Source organism: Canis lupus, chromosome 23, assembly GCF_011100685.1.
Source record: "Canis lupus familiaris isolate Mischka breed German Shepherd chromosome 23, alternate assembly UU_Cfam_GSD_1.0, whole genome shotgun sequence".
Lineage (NCBI taxonomy): Eukaryota > Metazoa > Chordata > Mammalia > Carnivora > Canidae > Canis > Canis lupus.
Window position 1 is genome coordinate 3,879,414 of NC_049244.1, and position 21,704 is coordinate 3,901,117.

At 43.4% G+C, this 21,704-nt stretch overlaps 2 protein-coding genes across 2 annotated transcripts in view; one reads left to right on the forward strand and one right to left on the reverse strand.

The window, feature by feature from the left end:
* The window catches only part of SUSD5 (sushi domain containing 5), a 48,892-nt gene extending 43,037 nt beyond the window's left edge, over positions 1–5,855 (forward strand). Inside the window, exon 5 of the mRNA XM_038571339.1 lies at positions 4,148–5,855. Within this exon, the coding sequence (XP_038427267.1) occupies positions 4,148–5,454 (1,307 nt within the window). The 3' untranslated portion in view covers positions 5,455–5,855. The remainder of the gene's footprint in view (positions 1–4,147) is intronic.
* A 2,164-nt stretch (positions 5,856–8,019) lies between these two features.
* The window catches only part of CRTAP (cartilage associated protein), a 31,099-nt gene continuing 17,414 nt past the window's right edge, over positions 8,020–21,704 (reverse strand). The window contains exon 7 of the mRNA XM_038570329.1: positions 8,020–15,105. Within this exon, the coding sequence (XP_038426257.1) occupies positions 15,052–15,105 (54 nt within the window). The 3' untranslated portion in view covers positions 8,020–15,051. The remainder of the gene's footprint in view (positions 15,106–21,704) is intronic.

The window sequence follows — 21,704 nt, forward strand, 5'->3', positions numbered from 1 at the left end:
CATTTTGTCCTAGCTAGTGGCTTTTGTTTCATTTTGTTGTGTTTTTAAGAAAAGATGGTACTTAAATGCAAAACCCAGTCTTTATCCGGCAGGATGGGTGAGAATGTGTGCATACAAAAGCTTTGCCATGAAACCTGGAAAGTCTCAAGACCTTGGAATTCTGCCCCCTATGCTCCATGAGGGCAGGAACTGCGTGTCCCGTTCCACAGTGACTCAGAGCCCTTGCAGTGTCAGATAAATAGTCAGTGCACTCCGTGAAGCCCGTGGAGTGGTGGAGTAGGTGACTGCACTACTTGGAATGGCAGTGCAACAGAGAATGAGGCATTACGACACAAAAGTGAGTGGGCCAGCCTGCCCAAACCCTAGGGGCCTGTGTCGGAATTCTGTAATGCTCCTAAGAATGGTCCCCACCGATGTGGTTTCTGTCTAGGGATTGTGAACGGGACATCATAGGGGGTGGAAGGGTCTCCTGAAATAATCACTAGGCTATCTTTTTCCTTCTTTCTTTTTTTTTTAAGATTTAATTTTTTTTAAGGTTTTATTTGTTTATTCATGAGAGACACACAGAGAGAGGCAGAGACATAGGCAGAGGGAGAAGCAGACTCCCCGCAGGAAGCCCGATGTGGGACTCAATCCCAGACTCCAGGATCACGCCCTGAGCCGAAGGCAAACGCTCAACCACTGAGCCACCCAAGCATCCCTAAGTTTTAATTTTTAGGTAACCTCTACACCCAACGTGAGGCTCAAACTCACAACCGTGAGATCAAGAGTCACATGCTCTATTGACTGAGCCAGCCAGGTGCCCCTTGGCTATCATTTTCGAAGTGTAAAATATGACATGCATTTTACATTTATCAGAGATGTCCGTTTGTTATCTGCCGTTTTTGCATTTTTGACTGAAGACACAAGTAAAGTGAATGGGCTTAAATATTAGGAACAGGTCAGAAAGAACTTTTAAATGTATTTGTAACTCTCAAGTCATTAAGGAAGCAAAATCTGGAGTCTTGTAAGAAATAAGCCAAATGCCCACTAATCCAGTTTCAGAGCCCAGGAATGTACCACATGCCCTCTCCACATTCCATCTAGACCTTAGTTCTGGAGCTCCTTGCATTTATGCTTTTCAAGTTGCAAAGAGAAATGGGAAAAGACTGCTAAGATCTATTTCTTCCCACAGAACACTTCTCACACCAACAGCCAATTCTCCATCTCTGGACACCAGCTGGGTGTCCTGTCATTTAATTCAATGCTAACAGTAACTACTCAGTTAGTGCAGACCCCATAGATTAAGCACTCAGCCCCACAGACTGCCCCCACTTCAGACCCCAGTTCTACATCCTGAGCCTCCTATAATTCTGATCAACTAGCTCTAAATTGGGGACTCTCACAACCATCCTCTCAGACTCAGTAATTTGCTAGAAAGACTCACAGAACTCAGGAGAGCACTTAACTTACATTTACCAATTTATTATAGAGGATATTATGAAGAGTACAGATGAACAATTGGATATAGAGATATAAAGGGCAAGTCTGGAAGGATCCCAAGTACAAGAGCAACTGTCCCATGAAATTGGGGTGAGCTCCTCTCCCAGCACATGGATGCATTCATCAACCTAGAAGCTCTTTGAACCCTGTAGTTTAGGGGGTTTATGGAGATTTTGTTATTGAGGCACGATTGATTCAACCGTGGCCTTTGGTGATTGACTCTCCCTCCAACCTCCTTCTCCCTCCTCCGAGGTCAGAGTCTGGGGCTGATCAATTGATTAGTTCCTCTGGCAGCCAACCATCTGGATGCTGTCTAGGGGGTCACATGATTAGCATAAATTCAGGTAAGGCTGAAAGGAGTTTGTTACGAATAACAAAAGATATTCTTATCACTCCTAGTGCTTAGGAAATTCCAATGGTTTTAGGAGCTCTGTACCAGGAACCAGAGGCAAAGACTAAACATATATTTCTTATTTCTTATATCAAAGCCCTAGGGAGGCTTTCTATTTTAATAATTAAGTATGACTTCCATCCATTGAGAATGGGGAAATCCCAGTGGGACTGCTCTTTTCCCAGAACACAGCTCCTTGAGCCTTCCTGACCTACTGTCTTTAAATTTTGGTGTCCTAACTGTGGGGCTCTTTGTTTATTCTCACTCAGCAGGATTTAGGACATTTCACAGCATAGTCTCAAGCTATCTTACAAAGAGCAAATCTGTTTCAAAAGATACTTTTTTCTTTTCTTTTTTTTTTTTTTGACAAGGACAGAGAGGGAGCTAGCACAAGCGGGGGGGGGGGGGGGGGGGGGGGGGGGGGGGTAGCAGAGGGAGAGGGAGAACCAGGCTCTCTGCTGATCAGGGAACCCAAGGTAGGGCTTGATCCTAGGACCTTGGGATCATGACCTGAGCCAAAGGCAGAGGCTTAACCGACTGAGCCACCCAGGAACCCCTAAAAGATGCATTTTTAATTAAACGTGACATACAGGGGATCCCTGGATGGCGCAGCGGTTTGGCGCCTGCCTTTGGCCCAGGGCGCGATCCTGGAGACCCGGGATCGAATCCCACATCAGGCTCCCGGTGCATGGAGCCTGCTTCTCCCTCTGCCTGTGTCTCTGCCTCTCTCTCTCTCTCTCTGTGACTATCATAAATAAATAAAAATTAAAAAAAAAATAAACGTGACATACATATACATCATAAGGGAATAGATCAATTAATTATCATTTAAGAAACAAAGAAATTGCCACCACACAGGTCAAGTAGAATGTTGGCAGGATCTCCAAAGCTCTGCTTGTCCCCAGACTTAGTCATTACCCCTTCTCTCTATCCACCAACCTGACCTTTAACATCATAGATTAGCTTTGCCTAGTTTTGCGCTTTATGTAAATAGAATCACACAAAGTGTGTTCTTTTATGTCTGGCTTCTTTTGCTCAACATTATGGCTGTGAGATGTGTTGCTATCCTTGTCAGAAGCAATGAGTGGTTCATTTTCATTAATGTACAGGTTTTCCTTATACAAATATGCTGTGATTTATGTCAGTTCTGCAGTTAACGAACATTTGAATCATTTCCAGGTTTTGATTATTATGAACATTCTGTGCATGTCCTTTGGTGCCCAAATACTAGATATCATCAGTTAACATTAGGTCTTGTCATCAGTTAACTGATAACATCAGTTAACACTAATTAATGGCTTAATTTTAGCCATTGTGGTATGATGGCATGACATGTTTTTATGGCTGTAGTTAGCATTTCTCTATTACTAAGGATGTTGAGTACCTATACTCCTGTTTAATGACCGCTTAGATGTCTTTTTTGTGATGTGCCAATTTCAAGTATCTTGCCAACTTTTCGATGGCTTGTCTGCTTATTTAGTATTGATTTGTAGGAGTTCTTTATAAATTCTGGATATAGAGCCTTTGGAGATTGTGTCACAAACATCTTCAAGTCTGTGGCTTGCATTTTAACTCTCTTTATGGTAGCTTTTGATAAACAGAAGTTCCTAAAGTTAATGTAATCCAATTATGTATCCTTGTGTCATTACCACAGTCTTAAAAGTAACTCGGTTTTAGAATAAATCTTGAAATTTTTTAGATTTCAAGAAATCTTCTTGGTTCTTTGCATTTCCATAAATTTTAGCATCAGTTTGTCAATGCCTTAGATTTTTATTAAGGTTGTTTTAAATCTGTGTAGGTCAGTTTGTACAGAGTTGACAGCTGTTGACAGCTTAACAGTTGTGAGCCTTCCATTACATGACCATGTGTATCCCTTCATTTAGTGAGGTCTTTAATTTTGCTTGGCAGTATTTTGTATCATTCCATGTTCAAATCTTGCATATCTTTTGTAAGCTTTATTCCTAGGTGTTTGACTTTTTTTAACGCTATGGCAAATGGTGTCTTTTAAAATTTTTATATCTGTGTATTGCTGGTATATAGAAATACAGTTGATATTTTACATCGATGAAAGATCCAGTGTCCTTGAGAAACCCATATATTAATTGTAACAGTTTTTATTCTTTGGGTTTGTCTGTGATACAGTCATATCTTCTATAAATGACAGCTTTATGTCATCTTTTCCAGTCCTGATGCTCTTTATTTCCTTTTCTTATATTCTACCCTGCTGGCTCTGTGACCTCGGACCTAATGAGGTTTTTCCTTCTCTCCTTCCAGATGTGGCTGAGGCACATATTGACTATGAAGATAATTTCCCTGATGACCGATCTGTGTCATTCAGAGAGCTCACGGAGGACTCCCAGACAAAGGCAGAGGAGGACAAAGGTCCAGGAGACGCATCTGAGGACGCTCCAAAACAGGACCATCTGGTCTCCATTTCTGTGGGGAGAAAAAACATAGCCCAGGATACAGCCTTTGTGCCAACTACAGGCTTGTCCATCGCAGGAAGCAGTGTCCCCACAGATGTGTCAGGATCCCAACTAAACCAGAAATACTTGCTCTGGTTTCCTCCTGAGAACTTCCACAAGCCTGAGCAGGAGAAGGAGATGAATGATGGCACCAAAAAGCAGTTTCCAGCTAGAGATAACCACAGTAGCCTAACACTGGCTCCAAGTGGACCTGAAGCCAAGGTGATCTATAGCAGCACTGATGGTCACACGGGGCCATTGGTGGGCAGGACTGCCAGCAGGAGAGGGGACCCAATGGTGAGCAGCAGTGATGAGTCCTGGTTAGATGGCTACCCTGTGACCGATGGGGCTTGGAGGAAGATAGAGGCAGAAGAAGAGGAAGAGGAAGAAGATGGGGATAAGGGAGATGGGTCAGTAGGGGTGGAAGAAATGGTTCTAGTTACTTCTACTGATCAGCCCATTCCTGTAGAAGTTAAGAAGCCCAGGAATACCACCTTCACACCAAGTGAGGACATGACCCGTAGTTCAGTTCTTCCATCTCAAACACTAGATATGGAAGCTTTGGCTCTCAGACCAAAAAATGTATCTGAGACTGAGAGTCCCAGCAAGGGAGATGATGACTTGACCAAGTACCAGTCAACCGTGGCTTGGAGGTTTGCCACAGAGAAGTCTCCTATGGCCACCCTACCCTATGAACTCACCAGCGCTACCCTGGAGACAGTAACAACTGCTGTCCAGCAGATGCTGAATCACATTCCCTCAACTGTCATGGCGGCCACGCAAACTCCAGTGGAAACCGTTGCTCCTGAGGTCCAGGATAGTTTCCCATACCTGCTGTCTGAGGACTTCTTGGGACAGGAAAGCCCTGGCCCAGGTGCAAATGAGGAGCTTCTTCCAACTGTGGAACCATGTATAGGGGATAGGTGTCCCAGCCTCAGCAGAGGCCCTGTCATTGCTGCCATTGTCACCGTCCTGTGTCTGCTGCTGCTCCTGGCAGGTGTGGGGGCAGTGTGGGGCCACCGTAAGTGCCAGCACAAGAGCTCTGTGTACAAGCTGAACATTGGCCAGCGGCAGGCTCGGCACTACCACCAGCAGATTGAAATGGAGAAGGTCTAGCCACCTTCAGAGCAGGCTCTCCCAAAGCCACTTAGGAGGAAATAAACTGTGCCATGTCTCATTGATAAACACTGATAATTCACTAGAGCATGAAACAGGTGGAGTAGGGCTTGTCTTTATTTTTCTCAGGTCTTTGTTCTATAGGCCAAGAAGTGTCTCTGGAGGCACCCAGTAGGATAAGAAGGCTTTGGTGGCATCATCACACACATCAATATCTCCTTAACCAACTGCTCTGGACTGTATTGTGCTAATCCCAGACCTGTGCTCAGGCCCTCATTCCAGTGTGAGTTCAAAACTCACCTCTCACTTCATCTTCTTTTCCTTGTTTTAAGAAAAAAAAAAAAAAAAGAATGACTCCACGACCTGAAATTTTTAGAAAAAGTGTGATAAACTGAGCATTTGAGAGCAGTGTTATTTAGGATGTAGATATTTAATTGTTGGGGGTGGGACACAGCAAAATAAGGGGTTATTTCCTTTTAATGTTGTGATGTTGTAAGGGCAAATGAACCAAGAACCAGGGCATAATCTAGAAGCTTTAGAATTTCTTTTTATTTCCTTTTTATTTTTTTAAAGATTTTATTTATTTATTTATTTATTTTTTTGAGAGAGGGAGAGGGAGAGGGAGAGGGAGAAGCAGGCTCCCCACTGAGCAGAGAGCCCGACATGGGACTCAATCCCAGGACCCTGAGATCATGACCTAAGCCAAAGGCAGACGTTCAATTGACTGAGCCACCCAGTGACCCTTGAGGTTTCTTTTTAATAGTTAAAATTGGAGGGGAAAAAAAATAAATTGGAAAGAATTTAGGACTGATGTTTTGTTGGGGGGCGGGGAGGTGAGGAGTAGCAGGACATATCCATCTTTGTTCCCTCCATTTTGTAGGACAGACTATTGTTTTTCTAAAAACATGCGGTTAGTTTTGGGGGTGTCTAAGTGTCTCAGTCAGTTGAGCATCTGACTCTTGATTTCGGCTCAAGTCATGGTCTCAGGGTCCTGGGATCGAGCCCCATATCACATCGGGTTCCATGTTCGGCAGCGGGTCTGCTTAAGGATTATTATCTCTCTTCCTCTCAAAAGAATAAATAAGCACATGCTCGCTCACTCTCTCTCCCAAATGAATAAATAAATCTTTTAAAAAATAAATTTAAAACATGGTTAGTTTTGTACCAGTAAGCAGCATTTTCTTTTAGAAGCAGTGGGCTACTTGTCCTTGACCAGTCTGTGCCTAACAATGTCATAGAATTTTTTTGTTAAACTAACAAAACTCAGTACTTGGTTTCCTCTTTCATGATTAATCATTTTTTTGAACCCAAGTAAGAGGGAATGACATGGGAGGAAAATAAAGTTGTAGGAGGGCCAAGGACTGGGATATCAAGTATGGGCACCTATTCAATGAGAAAGCAGAGGAATTAAAAAGGAATATGAAATGCTATGTGCTGACCTCTTCTGTACTCTTGTGGCAACTGGGAGCTCCATGGAAACAGCATGAATTCAGGATGGACTCCTCCTGACTACTGAGCAACCCATCTCATAGCATCTGGATCCTCTTATGATGGCTCAGCATGCACTGTTTACAGCCGTGGTTCTCAGAGCATGGTCCTCAGACCAGCAATCAACTCACCATGAAGCAGAAGTCCTGGGGGCAGGGCTGAGCCATCCGTGTTTTAAGGAGTCCTCCAGGTGATTCCAAAGCACACTTTATAATATAAATGTAATATAAACTGTGAGCTTTGAACCAGCGGAGGCCCTAGAGGCACAGAAGATGATGAGTAACACCTGTGGCTTGCCTTGCACCAAGTCAGGCATCGCTACACGCACCTGTGGCAGCACCGGAAGCTGCCGAAGTGCCATCTCCACTGGCCTCATATGCATTGGCACAGAAATGAAACACATGATTATTTTTATAATATGAGTCATCTTCTTCGAAGTAGTCTTCAGTGGTAAAAAGTGATGAAGCCCGTACATTGATTTTAAGACACAAAGTGTCTAAAGTGGTTTTATGGGGCATGAGAGAGATCCTGATCTTCACAACTGAAAAACTGGTAATGGTGTTTTACCTAAGGAAAAAGGAATTCGCACAACACGTTTTCCACCCTGCCACCTCTTCTTGGTACAAGCTTTGGAAAAATCATAGGCTTAGTAGCTATAAAGGCAGTGCAGCAAAATCAAAGACCCTACTCCCATTATGGGGTAAAATGAAGGCCTGAAGCTACCAGATGGAATATCTGTGGGTCAGATGAAATCTAGAATAAGACTGAAACACTTTCTGCATGTAGCCAAAGCAAAACACTACAGAATAAGTGCCAGAGACTATATATTTATAAATTAGATTCTTTTCTAATCTATTACAAGATAACTTTTCTATCTTTAACTATATAAAATAACCTCCATCTCAACATTGGGATTGTGTTACTCGACTATTATTATGTAATAATCCAAGAACACTGACTTAATACCAATACAAAAATAGGTAATGATAATACAAATGTATTAATAAATTTATTACAGATGCATTAATACATGTATTATTTCATAGATATGAACTACATGAAAACAAACCCAACACATCAGTTTTTAAGTTTTTATTGGTTTGCTTCCATCTAAATTAATGTTATAGGATCTAAAAATGCATATGGAAGGGGAATGATTAAAACATTGTAAACCTAAATTATATGTCATTATGCGTGTCTTGAGACTGGTAAACGTTTAATGTTAATGAAAATTGAGGGTCGTGTGGTCCATTAACACAAAGCTTCTGAGATCTTTAAAATAAATAATTATTTCCCCAAACAGTTGCTAAATGTATCTTGTATCTGGGTTACATCATGATGGTTTAAAAAAAAAAAAGTTTCTCTAGTAATCTCAAAAATTGTGCGTTCATATTTGCTCCAAGACCACCCTCTCGGAGTCTCAGCCCTGTTCACTCTTGCAGCAGGATTTCAGGGATGTCTGCGGAGCTCCTGCCCCTCCTCCTGCCTCCCTCCTTCTTCCTCCCCTCAACCAAAGACCATACGCTTCACTCTGACAAAAGGCCCAGGTTCAATTGTCAGTGTGGCTCCTGGGCCAGGGGCACAGGCAGGACTTGGCAGCTTGCTAGGAATGCAGAATCCCAGGCCCCTCCCAGACCTGCTGACTCAGACTCTGCTTTTAATAGAGTGCTGGGTGCTGGGTGTGCCAGGGACGTGCAAGAGGTAGAGCCCAGGGCTGATTATCCTCCTCCTGATCAGACACTCAGAGGGATGATTCAAGAGAGATGTAGAGACTAGTCATAAAAGTGTGGGCACGGTTAACAGAAACAGTGAGGGGTGCAGGGCTCTTAGGGGACCGGAAAGAGAGCTTCACGACAAAAACCTCTGGCCTCAAGCAGAACACAGCCACCATCCAAGTGTAGCCTGAAGGAAGCAGGGTCCTCCCTGCGATCTCTTGCCAGCACATCCCAGTGGCAACCCCAAAACCAAAGGATAAGGAGCCCAGACAGTGTCGACCATAAGGGCCAAGCCCCTGGGGCCCAGGACAGGCTGAAAAAGAAATCTGGAGAGACAAATGGAGCAATCAAGCTCAGAGAACATCAGCACTGATCCCATCTGCCTGATGTCCTCTTATACTTCTGTGACCACCAGGAGGCCGTCCATGCCTCCCCCGTTACCCAATGTCATGGACACAGTTGTGCCCCACCCAGATCCCCTTCACTCTGCACGTGAACCCATCCTCCAGCTACCCTGCATGGTGGCTGCTAAAATGCTCAAAAATGCCTTCTCATCCAGAGGATAGCCTTCAGCCCCATGGGAGTTCCTCACCCAGGAGTAAGAGCCACCTGTACCCCCCAGGGCAGCCTGGAGCTACGACTGGCATGGGCATACCCGAGGCCTGCCTCCCTGCCTCCGGGTGGGACAGTTCTGGGTAGAATCTGTGCTCCTGAGTTCCCATGGGATCAGGCTAAGGCTGGTCTCCCTCACACCCCAATTCAGAGCATTTCATGCCCACACCAGGCTTCGAAAGCTCTGATCCCCTGCATCTCCACGCCTCCTCATGCCATGCTTCTCCACTGCATCCTGGGGATTCTTGGGCCAGTTCCAACACCATGCCCGTGTCCCCTACCTGTCCTCACACGGCTGCTGTTTGAACTCTCCACGCCTCCCTGCCCTCACTGCTCCCTCACTCCTTGCACCTGCTTCCTCTGCTCTTTGTCTCCTTTCTGGCCCTTCAGTGACATGCACAGAGCACGGAAGCTGTTAGCGGTCATCCTTGATGGTGTTTTGGTCCTTGTTTGATCACTTCTCAGATGTTGGCAGCAAGGGACCAACCAGCTCTTTAGATCAAAAGTAAGCCCTGGATCCCAAATGTTTTTCCAAGTGGAATCCCAGATCTCCTCTAAAAGAGAACATTCCTGGGAAGAGGAATGAGCCCCTATCTCCTGAAAAGGTGCTCAGCCCGTGAGGCTAGCAAGGATCCCCCTCTGCTGAGGAAGATCCCAGAGTCCTCAGAATAAGGGTTCTGCTTTGCTGGACAGCTGTTAGAAATCTCAGGGACCTGAGAAAACAGAGCTCCTTACAACGGCATCCTCAAATGACTGGGTGTGGCTCAGGTTCACCCAGTAGACAAAACAGTAGAAAATAAGCAAAATAAAACGTTTAATGTGATTTTCTTTAAAAAAAAAAAAATCTTTGTTTTCAATAACTTTCCAAGTTCTTATTTCCTGTAAGAGTGAGATTACATACTGCCCTGGCCGAGGGAGGGGAGGGCAGAGAGACATTGGCAACAGTGTTTATAGTCTGGCCTCCTCAAAACCAAGTGATCCTGTACCTCTTGGCCAAATTGCTTATTTCCTTCTTATTCTTTTCTTATAAAGTGGGCCACCAGCATCCTACTGCATTGGCTCCAAGAGAATAGTGAGCCAACACGTTCATTCAGCAAGCCACCAAAGCCAGATATTTGGGGAGAGGCCCCTGGGGGGCAGTGATTGGTGCTGGGGGTCAACTGCTCCCACACCTGGCCTGGAGGTGGAGGGAGAAGCACCCAAGTGTGGAAAAAACCACAGTGCTCCTGACTCGGTGCAGGGACAGGAGTGGGTCAGACAAGGCAAAGCTGGCTGTTGCGATGTCCTCCGTCTCGGGGAGACACTGCAGGGACAGGGTGGGGAACAGCCCTGCCCCTGGCTGCCGGCACAGGAAGTCCTATGCACAAAACCTTTGGCTGAGGCTTATTTGAGGTTCCTTTCTCGCCCCCGCCCCCCTTGTATATAGCTTAAACTCTCCACACTAGGTCATTCAAGCCTGCAGTCACCAGAAAAAAGAAGTCGCTGTTCGGAGGATGGCAGATGATCAAGAGCGCAGACAGCTGTGATGAAGGATTAGTTGTGGGTTTTTCTCAGGGCCTCGCTACAAACTGGGTAGCAGTTCCATGTGCAAACACTATTAAATGAGAATGTTTTTTCTGGCACCAACCCACCTTTCCCCCCACAGTTTCAGTATTGAATTAAAAAAAAAAAAACAACAACAACAACCCTGAAGTAGCTTAGGTTTACAGCTCACATTTAAAACTTAAAAACATTATTTCCATAAATGTTGGCAGAAACCAGCCACTGTTTATTCCACCAGCAGTCATAATAAACCCTTCCCCATTGACAATCTAACAGATCATTTCTGTTTGCCACCGAGTTTGGTTCAATAAAATGTTTGTTCTCCTAAAATTCCCTGAGTAAGAACTCCTAAAAGCCTCATTTCCTAAGGCAGCCTTCGTGGCCAGCATGCCCAGCAGCTCTCCTGGGTCCCAGGGGTGGGCATAACAGGTTAGGGCCATCATTAGAGTGGCTCGAAGCTCAGAGGTCAAGGTACATCGTTGAATATGGTATGAGAGACATTTCAATTAGTCTCTTTTAAACCTGTGTCTATACAGGCCTCCCTCAGCGCTCCAGTTAGTGTAGACACTGAACATTCCTGGGGTCATGGTGGGCAGCCCTTCCCAGAGGATGCCACCTCCCTGGGCTACCCACATGGCAAGATGACTGGACAGATGGCCTCATCCCCGTGGGGGGTCACCTCCCTGCTGCCCTCTATGGAAATGAGTCGAAGGACACCTAAGGCTAGGTCTGGAAACTTCTGCAAAGCTTAAAAATGTGGGGGATTTTTTTGTTGTTGTTTTTCAAAAGACAGGCCCAACTAATGCTGAACCCATGAAGTCTCAATCCAGGAATCTTCTAGGCTCTTCCAAGAAACACACTCAGGGAGGTGCTGGGTTGAGGTTGTTGAATGTGGTCTGCATACTGGGTTTCATGGTAGGTTTGGAGGAATTGGCCCACCTTTTTTTTTTTTTTTTAAAGATTGGTTTGGTTTCCTTTGGAATAAAAAGATTAGTAACCCAGTCCCATAGCTTCCAATCCAAGCAAAGTGCTGACAATGTTGACCATACTGCTCCCAGGGCTTCTTCCTCAGGGGCATTGCTAGGATCGGGGCGGAGGTGCTTTTCAACCACCCTGCCACCCCTGTAAAGAGGCGTCAAGTTCAGTGAGTAAATAAGGACCCCTTCTACCACCACCACCACTCAATCATGTGTGGAGCAACATCATCCACAAAGAGCTCAGCCCAGGCTCAAGGAAGAGGACCAAATGGAAGGTCTGCAGGGCACAAAGAATTGGAGGGGATCAGACTACCCAACCCAGCCTGGTCCCATGTTGGTGTCCTTGGCTGTTCTCACACAACTGGGAGGGACAGCTGTAGCCAGGAGCTCCCTGCTGAGTTAAATGGCTGCCAGGTGTACCATCTCCATGGACTTGGGCGTCTGGGCCAGGGTGGCCACTCACTGGGTTCCTCTCTACTGTAGAGACCTGCCCTATGACCCTCCTCCCTGCTGGTGGAGCGGAGAGCAGGGCAAGGGAAGGAGGAGGATCCCATGACCATGGGTGGAAGCCAGTAGGATCTGAGTCATGCCCTGACTGGGGGCTGCTGTGGACACAAGTGTGGCCACCACAATGCCAATCACACTGACGCCTTGGCCATATGGCCTACCCAGAGAGTAAGCTCCGTAGGTAGGGCAAGACAGTAGTAGCTTATTGTCAGTGCCCCAGAAGGAGAACATGACAGGAGGATTCTTGTGCAGGTAAAAGAGGAGGTGCTCTAAAGAGAAAGGGATGGGGAGCAGAATGGTGCAGAAGGAGGAACAGAAGGGTGTTCCCAGGAATAGAAGGGCATTCCCAGAGCTTAGACTGGTGAGATGGGGCAGTGGGAGGAGGGGGAAGAAGCCTGGGAAACCAAAAATATATGAGTTTGCCACCCCCAATTACTCACCATCATATTAATGACCCCCAAATTCTATCTCCCTTCATTCCTTTAAGAGAATGTAAGAGAAGTCCTGTCTCCCAAAGGCTCCTGTAAGAGAAGTCCTGTCTCCCAAAGGCTGTCCTAGTCCCCTCAGCCTCCTTCCCCAGACCAAGTGGCTTATTGGAGGAGGGAACAAGGTTGAAAAAAGAGAACTCACATTCCAAAACACCACTTTCCTGGGTTTTCTCCAACCTCAACGGTGGCTCCTTCTAGTCTCTTTGGTAGGTTTCTCATTTCCCAGAGAGCCCCAGAGCTCTGACCTTGACCCTCTTCTCTTGCTTCTTAAAATACACATTCCATCTACATGACCCCATCCAGACTCATGGCTTTACACACAATGTACATGCTGATGATCCAGCAGGGGATGGGGAGAGACATGACGTAGAATTCCCTCCCAGACCCCTTCACAGAACTGAGACCCACATCCCCATCCCAGTCCCTCACTGTGTCTATCCCCTGCCAGTGGTCCACAGTCCTTCTGTCCTTTTGCCGGAGAACTGCCCTCAATTATCGAGCTACTTGCCTTCCAAGGTCCACCCCTGCCCCCCAAGGGACAGACAATCACTAGCTGACTAATGGAGGCCTTCACAGATTTCTTCTGAATGTGCCCTCACAATAAACCACACTTGGATCCCTGTTTCAGGCTCTGTTGAAGACTTGATCTGAGAATACTCTCAAATTTTATTTGCAGCCTGAACCTCCCATCCCGGCCTCAGGGAGCCTGCTTGACACCAAATACCTACCACCCGCAACCAACTTCCCTACACTCAGTAAATGGCAACTCCAAAAAAATAAAAAAATAAAAAAATAAAAAAATAAAAAAAATGGCAACTCCATCCTTCCAGCTACTCTGGCCAAAAACCTTGAGGTCACCATTAACCCCTTTCTCTTATGCTCCACACCCAATTGTCACCAAATCCTACTAGCTCTGCTTTCAAAACAAGCCTACCATTTGGCCACTTCTCACCATCTCTATTGTGATGGCTCAGGTTCAAGCCAACACTTCCTTTGCCTGCTATCCCTGCTCTGCCCTTGCTCACAATATGGCAACTGGAAGAATCCAGTCAATCAAGGCATTCCTCTGCCCAAACCTTCCAAAGGCTCCCATTTCACTCAGAGAAGGAGCCAAAGCCCTTACACGGCCTAAGCCATCTGCTCTCTCTCCCACCCCATGTACGTACACTGCACTAGCCTTATCTCCTTCCATTCTTCCCCTTGCCCACTCATCTCCATGGCCTCTTTGCTATTCCCTCACCACACTGAGCATGTTCTCACTGTATAGCATTGCTTATGCGGTTCCCTCTGCCTGGAATGCTTTTCCCTGAGATTTGCATCCCTAAAGTCTCTACTTTGATATCACCTTCTCAGTGAAGTCTTCCCTGACCATCCTATTTAAAACTGTAGGCTCCTCTTCAGGCTTCCATACTCACTTCCCTGCTTTATTTTTCTCCATAGCAATTATTACTATTGATAGTTTGTATATATTTATTCTTATTTATTTGTTGTCTGTCTCTCCTTATAGGACGTAGGCTCCAGAGGAAGGGTTTTTTTTTTTTTTTTCTGTCATTCTGTGTGGTATTTCCAGTGAGTAGTAGGTACTCAATAAATATTTATTGAAAAATGAATGAAACTAGACTCCCTCTGCTTTCTTCCATTCCCAACTCTGAGACTTGTAACTGACAATTGTCCCCAAGGGGGACCGACCAACCATTTTAAGACTTTGGAGATGTAGAAGTGCTGGGCAAAAATCCATATTTCTGTAGTCTGCACTATCTACCCAACTTGGAGGGGTAAGACAGACACTTGAAAGACAGAGGTCTTTCAGTGGGTGCCAGAAATGGTGCAGGTCAGACCACATATAGGCTGTCGTAAGGTGTGGAGAAGTTTGGCCTTTGTTTTCCACAGTTTTTCTTGGATCAGGGCATGGGGATAATGGGGTCTAAAATCTGGAAGAGCTAATTTTAGGAGTATTTTTCTTATTAAAAAAATGATAGTGATTTTCTGGGGGGAAAAATGGAAATCTGTCCTTCCAGCCAAAATGGTGAGAAAGGCAGGTGTGAATGAGGAGAAGGCAGGTGTGAACATGGGAAGACCATGGGGAGGCAGGTGTAGTCATGGAGAAGGCAGGCTCACCCCTTATTGGATGTAGTAAGAGATGAGGCTTCTCTTTCACTTCACAGAGTAAATAGAATGCTTTGAGGTATCAACCACGTGGGGTGCTGGGGAAAGGAAGACGAACAATCTGGGTCTCCTGAACATCAAGGGACACATCTTTGCTGTGGACTAGCCAGTCTCCTCCAGCTCCAAGAGATCATCCACATATTCCAGAACCTCTCCCTGTAAGAGACAACAGGACACTTCTGTTAAGTGGGCTGACTTTGAGAGTGCTAGTAAGCAGAGACTATCTCTAAGGCGCCACTGCCAACTGCCTGAATGGGCTGCCCCCCACTGCGCTTGGGCCCAGAGGACCTGACTCACCCCTGGGAGGGACCTGGTTTCCACTCCATGTGAATATGGAGTCAAGTGCTCAGGAACCCCCACAGATGGCCTGAGGGAAGGGGGCAATCCAGCCACCCTCTGAAAGACCTTTTTAGTGCCCCCTTTTCTGGCATCGCCCACCCCTTAGCAGTTATTCCACAAGAACACTCTATCTGTTCCCTTTCTGCCTTGATCAGTAGACCATGAGATTTTCAAGGACCAAGACCTAAGCTGCTTTTCTTCCTGAGGACCTAGCACGCAGAACGTGGGAAATCTGTGAAAGGAAGAATGATTGATAGTATATGTGCATAGTGCTAGTGTGGCTCAAGCAGGTACTCCCTTTACAAGACATTTTCTTGGGTAGAGTGGGACCCACTTGCCCACTGTCAGGACCCGGAGCCCACCTGCTCCCTCCTTCTGCAATCAGACTTAAGCCTCAACCTGAAATAATTCAACACACTTTCTGATTTCCTTCTTTGTATTGACTTTTCTCTCACAACACAGCTGGGCCCACCTGATGACACCCATTCTCTTTACTGCCAAAAATCAGTGAATCACCAAGGAGGCCAAGTCACACTCCCATGAGGGTCAGCCCCACTGATAGTAATCAGCCCCCTGCTAAAGCTTGGCTTCCTTCACAGAGGTCGCCATCACAGTCCAAGAGTCTATTTGCTCTTTTTGATATTTTAACATGCTTCCTGTTATAAAATCTCAGCATCTGAGAATAGTTGGGAAATCTCCCAAGTACATGAGATGTAAAGAGGGGGTGGCTTATTATTTTCATCAAATAATTCTATCATGTCATCCCTGAGATTATGTAAGTGGAAGATTACTGATTGAAAAAACAATGTTCTTCACTTGCTTTCGGGACTCCAAAAGGAAAATACAGTAAAGGGATTATACGTATGGCCATGACAGCTGTTCCCAGAGTTACTGTTTCCTACTATGTGGCTGCTGTGACATGGATGATGGTATTGTTTGCTCTTAGCACACTAATAGGTACCCAAGGTGATACAGAGGAAAGAAACATAATCCCCTCTGTGGCCTGTTATAGTGGAGGCACTGACAGCCTAGCTCAGATCTACCTTCTCAGATCTACCCCCAGATGCTGGGGGTGTTAATTGCTGATGGCTGATAGCTGCCCCTTCTGTGGACAATTGACCTTAACCAAAAGGAGCAGCCCCACCAGGAAGTTTACACACCAACTTCTCTAGGCTGCCAACAACCAAGGAGAGAATGATAGGCTGCCTACAAAATGCACACAGAGCTCTGTGGTACAATTCATGCTCCAGAGGTCCCATGGGATCAGGCTAAGCTTGACTCCAGCTGAGACCATATATATTCATGGCTCCTTCCCTTGAACCTCACTTCTGTCCTACCTGACAGCACTCCCTCAATAAATCAATCCTGCAAATTAAATCTATTTTTTCAGACCTTCCCTAAGAAAACCATCAGAACCTAAAACTTGAAGCATCTATTTCAGTCTGTTTCATAAGTTTCTGAAATCATAATAAGCATCTGCAAAATTTTTTTTAAAGGTTTTCCATTTTACTTATTTTTTATTTTATTTTTTTTTAAATTTTTTATTTATTTATGATAGTCACAGAGAGAGAGAGGCAGAGACATAGGCAGAGGGAGAAGCAGGCTCCATGCACTGGGAGCCTGATGTGGGATTCGATCCCGGGTCTCCAGGATCGCGCCCTGGGCCAAAGGCAGGAGCCAAACCGCTGCGCCACCCAGGGATCCCATCTGCAAAATTTTTAATCACTGTGCAAACTTTCAGGAGCTCTAAGAACACATTGCAACCCCAGAAAGATAATGATGGAGAATGCCCCTAACTTCAGTAGCTAAATCATATTGTTTTGTTTCAATGTAGTATTTTGTCCTTTGGAAATTTTAAAGATTAAACTAAGAACTTTATTATATTGATTATACTTTGTTTCAAATAATTACTTGCCATAATTTGATATTATATAGGAAAGAAAATAGCTTGTTCTTTAGAGATGGATTAATTCTTTCACAATTTTAGAGCTTTGATTAATAAGTTAACTACTTCCACGACTTCCAACAGGCTCCTTTTTTTATCTTGACAGTGTCAAGTCCAAGAATACAAAAGCCAAGAATAAGCCTGTGTTCAATGGATAATTACTAACTAGCTAACTTTGAGCAAGTCACTCTACCTTTCTGAATTTATTTCCTCATCTGTGACATGACAAAGCCTTACCAAATAAGTAAAAGTTCTCTTGTAATAATATCTATGATTTTTTCTAAACATATTGTCTTTGTACATCAAAAGCCTTCAAAATGTTGATAGTTTGGGCAGCCTGGGTCCCTCAGCGGTTTAGTGCCGTCTTCGGCCTGGGGAGTGATCCTGGAGATCCGGGATTGAGTCCCATATCGGGCTCCCTGCATGGAGCCTGTTTCTCCCTCCTCCTGCGTCTCTGCCTCTCTCTCTCTCTTTCTCTCTCTCTCTCTCTCTCTGTATCTCATCAATAAATAAATAAAATCTTTTAAAAAAATGTTGATAGTCTTAGACCCAGGAATTCCACCCATGGGAATTTATTCTAAGGAAATGACCAGAAAAAAGGTAACCAATTTAGTCACAGTGATGTTATTTGTGAAAGCAAAAAATTGGAAACAACCTAAAAACCTATAAAAACAAAAAACTTTACTTTAAAAGATCCCTACCATGGAATCATTAAAAAATAATTTTTATAATAAACATTAACAAACAAGGTTAACAAAAACTACACAATCTTCTCAATAGATGCAGAAGAAAGCAAATGACAAAATTCAACACCACTTCATGATAAAAATATTTGACAAACTAGGAATAGAAGGGGAACTTTCTCAACTTGACGAAGGTCATCTACAAAAAAACTCCACAGCTAGCATCACTCTTAATGCTAACACAAAATTGAACAAGATTGGGAACAAAACAAGAATGTCTATCTATTTCTATTTGACATTTTACTGGAGGTTTTAGTCAGGGCAATTAGAAAAAAAAAATGTCATCCAGATTGGAAGAGAAGTAAAATCACCTCTATTCATAAATAACATGATCTTGCATATAGAAACTCCTAAGCAATAGACACACATACTCACACACACATACACATATACCCAAACAACTGTTAGAATAAACAAGTTCAACAAATTTGCAGAATTACAATATCAATATACAGAATCCATTGTATTTCTATATTCTAGCAATGAACAATTGAATAATAAAAATGAAAAAATTCCATTTGCAACAGCATCAAGAATAATGAAATTTAAGAAAACATTATTGAAGGAAATTACAGAAAACCTAAAGAAATAGAAAGATATCCCATGTTAATGGATCAGAAGACTTAATACTGTTAAGATGTCAATACTATCTAAAGGATCTTCAGATTTAGCACAATTCCTATAAAAAAACCCAGCAGCCTTTTGTAGAAATTGGCAAACTGATCCTATTGTTTATATGGAAATGCAAGGGATCCAGAATAGCCAAAATAATCTAGAAGAAGAATGAAGTTAGAAGACTCGCACTTTCAATTTCAAGATGTAGTACAAAGCTACAGTATTCAAGACAGTGTGGTACTGGCGTCAGGATAGAAATCTGGATCAATGGGTTAGAATTCAGTGTCTAGATATGAACCCTCGCATTTATGGTCAATTGATTTCCTACAGAGTGCCAAGACAATTCAATGGAAAAGAAAATCTTTTCAACAAATGGTGCTGGGAAATTGGATATCAATATATAAAAGAATGAAACTGAACCTCTACCTCACATCATATGTAAAATTAAGTCAAAATAGATTGTAGATCTAAAGTCTTAAAATTGGGGCACCTGGGTGGCTCAGCTGGTTAAGCATCTACCTTTGGCTCAGGTCATGATGCCAGGATCCTGGGATGGAGCCCTACATCACGCTCTTTGCTCAGCAGGGAGTCTGCTTCTCTCTCCTTCTACCTTTCCCTTGCTTGTGCACTCTCCCTCTCAAACAAAAAAAAAAAATCTTTTTAAAAAAAGTCTTAAAATTATAGAAATCTTAAAAAGTAGGAGTAAATTTTCATGATCTTGGAGTAAGTGATAGTTTCTTAGATATTGATACCAAAAACACAAACAAAAAAGAAAAAAAAAGATACATTGGATCTCATCAAAATTTAAAACTCCTATGCTTCAAGACACCATTAAGAAAATGAAAAGACAACCCACAGATTGCAAGAAAACATTTGCAATTCATATATCTGCCAGAGGACTTATAACCAGAATACATAAGGAACTCTTACACTTCAACAATAAAGACAAGAAACCCAATTTAAAAAACTGGATAAAGAATTTGAATAGACTAGACATCTCTCCAAAGATGATATACAAATGGCTATTAAACATATGAAAAAATACTCGACATCATTGGTCATTAGGGAAATGAAAATCAAAACTGCAATGAAATACTACTTCACATCTACTAGAATGGCTAAAATAAAAAAGACAAACACCAATGAGTGCAGACAAAGATATGGCAAGTTGGAAATTTCATACATCACTGTGGGAATGCAAAATGGTGCAGCCAGTTTGGAAAACAGTCTGGAATTCCCCAAAAAGTTAACTGCAGAGCTACTGTATGACCATTTCCACATATATACTCTCTTGGTATTTAAGAGAATTAAAAACTTCTGTCCAAACAAAAACATGTACACAAATGTTCATATAGCATCATTATTCAAAGTAGTCAAAAAAGTGGAAATAACCCAGTACAAATGTCCATCAACAGAGGAGCAGGTAAACAAAATGTGATATATATGTACAGTGGAATATTATTCAGCAATAAAAGGGAATTTTACATGTAACATAACATATATTACAACATAGTTGAACCTGGAAACATTATGCTCAGTGAAAGAAGCTAGTCATAGAAAACCACTTAGCATAAGATTCCACTTATATGAAATGCCCAGAACAGACAAATCCAGAGACAGAAAGTAGATTAGTAGTTGCCAGGGGGTGGGGACAGAAGTGAGGGAGAGGTTGGCAGAGAAGAAGGAATGGGGAATGACTACTAACAGGTTTGCAATTTCTTTTGGGGGTGATAAAAATGCCCTAAAATTAGAAGTGATGGATGCACAACTTGTGAGTATACTAAAATCCACTATATTGTGTACTTTAAAAAGGAGAATTTATGGTGTGTGAATAATATTTCAATAAATCTGTTCTAGAAAAACATAACAAGGGTACTTTCTCATATTACCATATTAAGTGGAATAGCCATGGTATCTATTACAGATGGGTTTATTATGAATACATTTTGGAAGATGTACAGGAAACATTGGAAGTATGTATACCAAAATAGCAATAGTGGCTTGCTCTGGATTATTAGGAACTCAACTCTTCCTTTTTTTAAATACATTTTTCTCTACTTTCCAAATGAGAGCAGCCAAACTTGTATGTAGCCAGCACTCCTTCCTTTGCAGCATCCTTGTGACTTTATCTCAGGCTCTGCTTCTTAACACAACCTAAGACTCATGAGCACAATGACCCCTTCTTAGTCTATAAAGCACTTCCACATGCAACATGGTACTTCATTTCCCCAACCCAGTGAGGTCAACATTATTAGTTCCATTTTATAGGCAGAAAACCAAAGCCCTGGGAAATTTAGCACATGCTAGTGATGAGTCCACCCCATGCAGATTTGAGCATGGAAAACAAATTCCAAGATAATATCTTTTTTTTTTTTTTCCAAGATAATATCTTATTTAGAAGTCCTTCACCAAAAAGCAGGGCAGTGAAAGAGAAAACCTGGAGTCTCAGGGCCTCTAAGTCTGGTCTAGCAGCTCATAGAACTTTCCTGTCCCCCAGGCCCTTCATCTATGAAGTAAGGGGTCAGGTCAGAACAAGCTCTAAAAGCTGGCAAGTCCCTAGCTGCCTTAGGAAGCAGGTTCTGGTTTGTTTCAAACACATCTCTCTAAATACTACCCGTAAGAAGGACTATCCTGTGACTAGGCTGCCCCACCCCAAAATGACTGCTCCAACAGCAGTGGAGTCTTTGTCAGAAAAGGAATCAGCTGAGGGGAGCCCGGCTGGCTCAGTAAGAGGAGCATGTGACTGGACTCAGGGTCATGAGATCAAGCCCCACACTGGCTGTAGAGATTACTTAAATAAAAACTTAAAAAAAAAAAAAAGAGAGACAGCTGAGTAGGAATCAGGAATTTCAAGCAATCTCAAACAATGATAAAATGACTGAGCAAGGACCGAATTTACAAAAAGAAAAAGAAAAAAAGAGATTGATAATAATATCCCAGAAAACCTGGGATGAATGAGGCTTTCCAAGTGTTTTCAGGGCACTGAGTCATTGAAAATCCATTATGACTTTATAAAGTTAAAAAATGATCACTGGATGACTTCTATGATGGGTTCCTCTATATTGTCAGGAAATGTGGTGCTAATGACCTGGGTTTCCTAGAAAGCTGTGTCC